The sequence below is a fragment of the Aulonocara stuartgranti genome, assembly GCF_965226115.1.
Source record: "Aulonocara stuartgranti genome assembly, chromosome: 8".
NCBI lineage: Eukaryota > Metazoa > Chordata > Actinopteri > Cichliformes > Cichlidae > Aulonocara > Aulonocara stuartgranti.
In genome coordinates this window covers 20,257,744-20,264,837 of record NC_138959.1, presented here as the reverse complement: position 1 = coordinate 20,264,837, position 7,094 = coordinate 20,257,744, and the positions used below count along the sequence as shown (strand labels likewise).

The window sequence follows — 7,094 nt, the reverse complement described above, 5'->3', positions numbered from 1 at the left end:
TTTCTTCTGCGGTCCATTTTCTTACAGCAGACAAATGATCGGCATTGATGATCACTGGGAGGTATTCAACGAGCTCACAGCCAACAGTAAGGTGGAGGGAGGGCGTGGAGTGGGGAAAGAAACAACTGACATGCTTTTATTTTGTAAGAATTCTTCTTTTTTTTTAATGAAACACAAAAAAGGCAATAAAATTAAGATAAATATTTTTTTTTCTTTTTGTACATGAGGAAATATTTAAGTTATATTTCCATAGCATGACTGAAATCACATAATATATTTTAGTAGGCAATCTCAACCATACAAAACAGGTTCCAGTGGGTCTATAAAAAGAAAGAACAAAAACAAAAGTTGCTTCTGTCAAAATGTGATGTTTAGAACTGAATCCAGTGTTTCTTAAAGAAAAGCTTTAAATCTCTCTTTTTTCATTTTTTTTTAAATTAAAGACCCATAAAAGTAATATTTCCAAACTGAGTTTCACATTAGTTTCCATTTAAAGCTTTTGCTTTGCAGTGTAACAGGAACAATGTTGTTAAAAGTCAGTTAAAAAAAAAAAGGAGGGGGGGGGGGGTTGCATTCATGTTCTTCCCCCTTTACATCCGACACACAGACAGCCAGCACAGGCTTGCATAAACAAGAACAGAATGGTAAATGACGAAAACAAACAAACATAAAAAGACAAAAGACAACACACACACGCCCACACACACCCACACACACACACATATAGACATTTTTTGGCAAAGCAGGAATAAAAGTGACAAGAAGCATAAGTCATGATTGGATCCTTGTTTTTTTTGTTTTTTTTTGTCCCTCGGCATTGTCCGATTGATTGGCTCTGATTGTCCTTCACAGTCACGTGACGCCATTTCTGGTTGCCATTGAGACCTCAAGTGCATCAGCCGGGCGGTGTGCAGACAATGTTGCTGCAACAGGGGCCGTCATAGCAACGCCGGATGTACGCGAGCGGACAACAAGAGGGAACTCTGTCGAATACCTCGGTGATTGCAGAGGTCCCAGATTCAGATTTGATTGAGCGTCTTTCATAAAATTGTTTCTTTCTTCCTTTTTTCCTCCTTCTTCTAATGTGGTGAAGCGTAAACTCACAGGTGCTTTGGTATGTTTCTTTTTGCTGCCGGATAAATATCTACATTTTATAATACAGGCTAGAATAGATACAGAAGATTCTTTCAGGATCGCAGAACAGCAGAAAGTCAGCTTGCTTTTTCCAGTATTTGTAAAAAAAAAAAATTAAATACAAATGAAAAACAAAACAAAACAAGGAAATGCACATTCTTAACCTAACGGAGTAAAATATAAAGAGAAAAAAGAAAGAAAGAACTGGACACAAGTAAAAAGAGCTTTTTTGTCTGATTACATTATAAAAAAAATTTCCCAAATACCCTTTCTACATATTTACCCTTTGCCTAAAGCAGAGGCTACAACCACAAAGTCATCACATCAGTCATACAGTCTGATGTCCAATCCAAACATCTGATACTGTTCAGTGCATTGAGAGCGAAGAAACCTCTGCTAGAGGCTGACATCCCTCCCCACCCCCCGCCCACCCCAGACTCACCCACACACCCTAAAAAAATCTAAATAAAATAATCTTCTCTGCAAAAAGAAAAACAAGAAATAAGAACAAATATATACTATTTACATCATGTAATCCTTCCCATAATGCTGTACAAAGCGCAGGCGCGCTCTCACGCACACATATGAACGCACACCCAACATGCACGCACAGTTCAAATAAACAATCCAACTACCTGTACATGTGTCTCCGCACCCGAGCAGGGGCATGCGAGAGAGAGAGGTATTGATGTGTATGGCTTGAAAAGAGCAAAAAAATTTAATGTTGTGTTTCAGTCGCAAAGACTGAAAACTGCACGTTTAATAGTACTGGGCTGATTAATATTCAGAGGCATGCCCACCCGTGTGCCATGACGTCGACATCTTTGCTGTATGAGCACACCCGTCCATGACCACACACACACACACATACGCACACGCACGCACACGCGCACACACGTACAGTATAAACACACGCTAAAGCACTATTTACTTAGAGCTAATTATATGTCAAACAGGGTCATCGCAGCCACTCTGCAAACACAAATACGCACATTTAAACACACAGTCCAAACTACAGTGTTTATTGGTCCTGTTGGATATCTTTCAATCTCCGCGTTGTAGTTACACTACCAGTATAAGACCATTAAAACCATCCAAACCAGTGTGGTTTACAGCATGTCTCTCCTTAGCAGACGCTCTCTGCTGCTCTCTTTGTTTCAGGAAGCCAAGTCTCCGTTATGCCTCCAGAAATACTACACTCCAAAGTGCTCATGTCCTTGGTTTTTCTACTTGTTTTGCAGCGATCTCGCCACAATTACAAGATGCTCTGATAAAGTGGTTAAATTTGACGTCGATCAGATTTTTCCTCGGAACAAACCAGTCTCCTCTTAAGTGCCAGTGTTGCCAGGCTTTATCTGGCGGGCTAGCGCCTTTTCTCGTGTAAATCAGTAACCAAAGCCCTCCGTTCTTTGTCCTGATTTGTCTTTGTCCCCCTGTTGTCTTCTGAAGAACCATCCTAGAAACTCCGGAGACAAGGTCAGTTTTCTGATTTCTTCCTAGCTGGTGGTGCTAGGACACAATAGCCATGCCATCTGCACTGACCAGCTGGCCTGTAGTTGGTTCATAAGTTCCGGCCAGATAGAAGAGGTCATTAGCCGTGGTACCCGGCTTGTGTTCGCGCATCAGGTGATCATACTCAGCCTTACTGACCACCTGACACCGATGGGAAATTGTCTGCACATCGTTCTCATCCTCGTGGCTCGACTGATACAAGGCATTCTGGAAGAGAGACAATCGGAAGAATAGAATAATGTCATATTTAAACAGATTTTCATGCTTTTTGTTGTGTGTTTTTGTTGTTGTAGTGTTTTCACTCCTACAAATACCTTTTTGTTTGTGGGGTTTTCAATGAGAAAATTTGAGGTTTTGAAAGTGTTCATGGTAGTTTTGTCTTTGCTCATACAATATATGCTCCTGCTCAGTCTAAACATCTTGCTTTTTCTTCTTTATTCCAAATAAACCATTTCTTTTCCAGAAATATAAAATGCACGACTATGTAAAGCTTAGATTAATCTTGAGTCACCGTACGCTTAGTTTTTAGAGATCTGCAAATATTAATAGCTTTATGATCTAAGTGGAAGTTCAATCATCTGGGGGTACGGAATAAAAAGAAGTAATATATGCTCATGAAAACTTCACAGTCTTGTTAATTTGGCCATTTCCCTTCCAGAAATTCTGCATGCACTTCCCACTTTTTACCTTGCCGTCACGGTGTCGCTTCCCCAGGCGAGTCTCCTCTGGGTGGTAGAACCACTTGACCCTGACCACCATACTGGAGCTCCATGACTCCCAGAGGCTCTCCACTCTGCCCACATAGGGCAGCTGGGGCCGGCCGGGTGACAAGAACACAGCGCAGTCCCCGACACGCACTGTTTCTTTGCCCCGCACAATGGCCTTGTAGAAAAGCTTGCGGGCTTTACCCTTCAGACCTCTCCTCTGTGAAGGAAAGAGAAAACAGCACTCAGTTGATTTAGACAGTTTCTACAGTTTGTTTCATCACCAGAGCAGACTAGGGCAAGGTTCAGTATAATTTACCAATCCAACAAAATCTGTGCAACACAAAAGAAAAAAAGAAAAAAAAAAGAAAAGAGAAAAAAACCCAGCCCAGTCAGCTTCATTTTTTTAGTATAATCTTAAGGTATGGATATTTCTATCTTCAATAATCTATATTTGGCAACGTGGCTTTGTTTTGGGACCATCCGAAGCTGGATGTGGGAAAAGTGGCAGTAAGAAAAAGAAGAATCAATGACATCAGTGACAACAATGATAAAGTCAAATACAACACGAAAGGAAAAGCTAGGATACAGATGGGCTGCAAGGTGGCTTGCAGATGCACACCAGCTGCAAACAGACAAAAGCAAATGAAATGCACCATTCAAACCATTGAGCTGAACTTGAATTAATTCTATGCTCGGTCAACTCCACATTTTTAAGGTTTTTGTAAGCTTTTGTGTTTTGTTTTGTTTTTTGTTTTTTTTTACATTTTCTATTTACTAGTGTGTGTTTTTCTCAGGGCCACCATAATGTATTCATCTAACATACTTTTAGTGGATGATTTCCAGCACCTAACATTTACAATAACACCAGTAATCCTCTCTGATAAAGCAATAATACTGAATCTTATGCACAAGTTGAGTAATGTACCTATATTTGTGCTGCACCTTTTGATTTACTGACCGAAGGGTCAGTTTCTTTTCGAGCTGCACGTCTCAGACGACAGATGTAGTGGTGTTTACTAAGCAAACAGCGTGATAGGATGAAAGAAGAGAATGGCAGCGGTTGTTCAAAAGGTTTTGTTCTGTTATCTCGGGACTGCAACTTAATAAACTGGATAACAATTTCACAGATTAAGCACACCAACTAAGATAGATTGCTAATGTGTACAAAGTCTGAAGCAGAATACGCAATCTGAGATAGACCATATTTGATCATCGCATTTACCGTGTGTAATCAAGGTATGACACGGCAGAAACTGGAGCAACAATCAGTAACCTACTTAGATCGGAGGACTTAAGTAGGATACTGATACTCGACAAGTCTGGCAAGACCCCTTTAGTCAATATATGGTTGACTGATGAGGTTTATTTTGGTGGTGTGACTCTGGCCTTTCATTTGCTTATATGGAAGGTCAAAATGCTGGAAAAGCAGCAGAACTGAGCAAGCATCAGTGACAACAGACAAAGCTGAAGTCAGAAACACCAAGAACATCGTGAAATATAGGATCTCGGCTAGAGGTCGGTTGCCAAGCTACTTGCAGAACAAATGTATGAGCCTTATGCAGGTTAAATAGCACCGTATACGATTTTCCAGCAGGACTCACAGACACATATGGACTGAGCCAGCAGGTTTAGATCAGCTGATTTTGTAAAAGCAATAAAAGCAAAATAATATATTTGCATTATGAAACAAATGACTTAGTTATGAGAACGTAATTAGAAATCAAAGCTGCTCGGAAATTCTCACAATGACAAAAAAGCTGAAACAGTGCCAAAAAACAGTCTGGGAACACAATAGACTAATCAATAAACACTGATTACTCACAAATAGCCATCTCTTAAGCCTTGTTAAACACTGATAAAAAGTAGTCAAATACTACACAAATCTTCTTACCTGTGTGGGGTTGCCGGACCATTTCCAGAGCTGGCGTCCAGGCAGTAGAGGAGCCATGTTGGGCAGGGGCTCGGGTGAAGACATCCTCTGCTTCTTAGCTGTTGCCGGGTCCTTAGAGGCAGGTTTCAGCTGCTGGCGGCCAGCACTGCTTTGACTGTGATGGTGGGTATTGGGACCATCCTTCCTCTTTAACTGGTTCTTAGCTGTGCTGCTGCTGTTACTCATCATACTTCCTTTTGATACGTAGTCCTTTCTGTCTTCTACTCTGTCGGCTCTCATCTTTGAGCTCATGGCCATGTTGGCTTTTGTCACATAGCCATGAGCTGGAGATGAAGAAGATGGAGAGGAGTTGGAGGTGGCAAGATCAGGGCTCAGGAGATCAGAGTTCATGCTCTGTCTGTGCTTTTGTTTGTCCTGTTGGAGCAGTGCACGGCGCAGCAGCACGGAGGAGGACTCTTCATCAGAGGAGTAGGAGGAGTCATTGTCGGAGGAACAGAGGGATGAAGAGGAGATGGAGCCGGAAGAGGAAGAGGAGGAGGAAGATGATGAGAAACAGATGGCGTGACGAGACAGAAAACGACCACCCCGATGGGACGAGACAGTTCTTCTTCGTGTGTCAGGGTCTTGACCGTCATCCTCATCATCCTCATCCAGCTCCGAGTAAGAGCTTGGACAGTCACTCGGGTAGTCCAAACTGTAATCTCCGCCTTGAACTCCGAGACCAGCCGATAGAAGATCCTTTCTCAGATGTGGAACGCCTTTTACAGGAGCCTTAGAGCGGGCCCCGCCACTGTCTCTTTCCCCTCCTCCCTTCTTGCCATCTTTCACCAGCAGGGAGGGTTGGATGTATCGCAGCGGTGCCCCTGTGGAGGCGTGGCTCTTCCCTATTCTCACTGCAGCCCCCCCTAGTCGAAGCAAGGCTTTGCCATTCTTTGTTTTAGGAGAGGTCACTCCTTCGTGGTCTAACTTCACAAGAAAGTGTTTCCTGTCACGTTCACTCGCTGGCTTCCGGCTCCCAGCTGTCATACCCATGGTGACAGACGAGGAGCAAGAAGAAGACGAGGAGTCCCGGAGCCCCATGGAGGCTACTGCGTTAACTGGTCTCCCAGATCCAGAGTTTCCACCACTTCCAAAGGTAGAGTACCCATTAGCAATACTACTGAATGAGTCAACTTCAAAAGGAGAGCCAAAGATGCCTTTGATAGGGGTTGGTGGAGCCAAAGAGTGGGAGGAAGGCCGATGAAATAACCCCAAGTCTCGCTCTCTGATCTTTTTCTGGGTCTTACGGGACGTCCCATTGAAAAGGAAGAAATCCACTGGCGGTCTCTTCCTGGGAACGCACCAGTTCAGCATGGAAGAGCTGCCTTTTGTTATGGTGTCAGTCACTGATGTCGGTGTGCTGGTAGTCTTAGGCACCGAATGTATTTTCTTCGGTCTACCAACTGTAAAAGGAGCCAGCACCAGAGGGAAGTTAATATCAGTAGAAAATGTCAGGTCTAACGAACAAACTATGATTAATTGTGGAAGTAAGGGCTTTAGTGAAACTTAATATCTTTATCTCCTTCATCTTCACCTGCCTAAGTTTCAACATATCCATTACTCAAACTACAACAAACCTGGTAAACCTGTCTCTCCTCCCAGTTTTATTGTCACTCTTACTTTGAGATCAGTTACTTGTTTGTTGCTTAACTTCACAAAGGACACCGACGACATTTGATGAAATCATGATTTATGTAGATAGTCTACACTTAGGCAAAATGACAGGTGGCTAACTAGGAATGTAAATTTATGAGTCTTTGGGTATTGAACCTGCACTCTGAGCTCCTGATTATTAGCTGATAGTTGGAACA

The 7,094-nt window shown here is 42.6% G+C and overlaps 1 protein-coding gene across 7 annotated transcripts in view; it reads right to left on the bottom strand.

Moving 5' to 3' along the window:
- Nucleotides 1-1,571: 1,571 nt before the first annotated feature.
- The window catches only part of bahcc1b (BAH domain and coiled-coil containing 1b), a 65,895-nt gene continuing 60,372 nt past the window's right edge, over nucleotides 1,572-7,094 (bottom strand). For all 7 annotated transcript variants that reach the window (XM_082543452.1, XM_082543449.1, XM_082543451.1 and 4 more), the window contains 3 exons: nucleotides 5,245-6,686; nucleotides 3,334-3,570; nucleotides 1,572-2,853 (listed from right to left, as the gene is read on the bottom strand). In XM_082543452.1, the coding sequence (XP_082399578.1) occupies nucleotides 2,644-2,853; nucleotides 3,334-3,570; nucleotides 5,245-6,686 (1,889 nt within the window). In that variant the 3' untranslated portion in view covers nucleotides 1,572-2,643. The remainder of the gene's footprint in view (nucleotides 2,854-3,333; nucleotides 3,571-5,244; nucleotides 6,687-7,094) is intronic.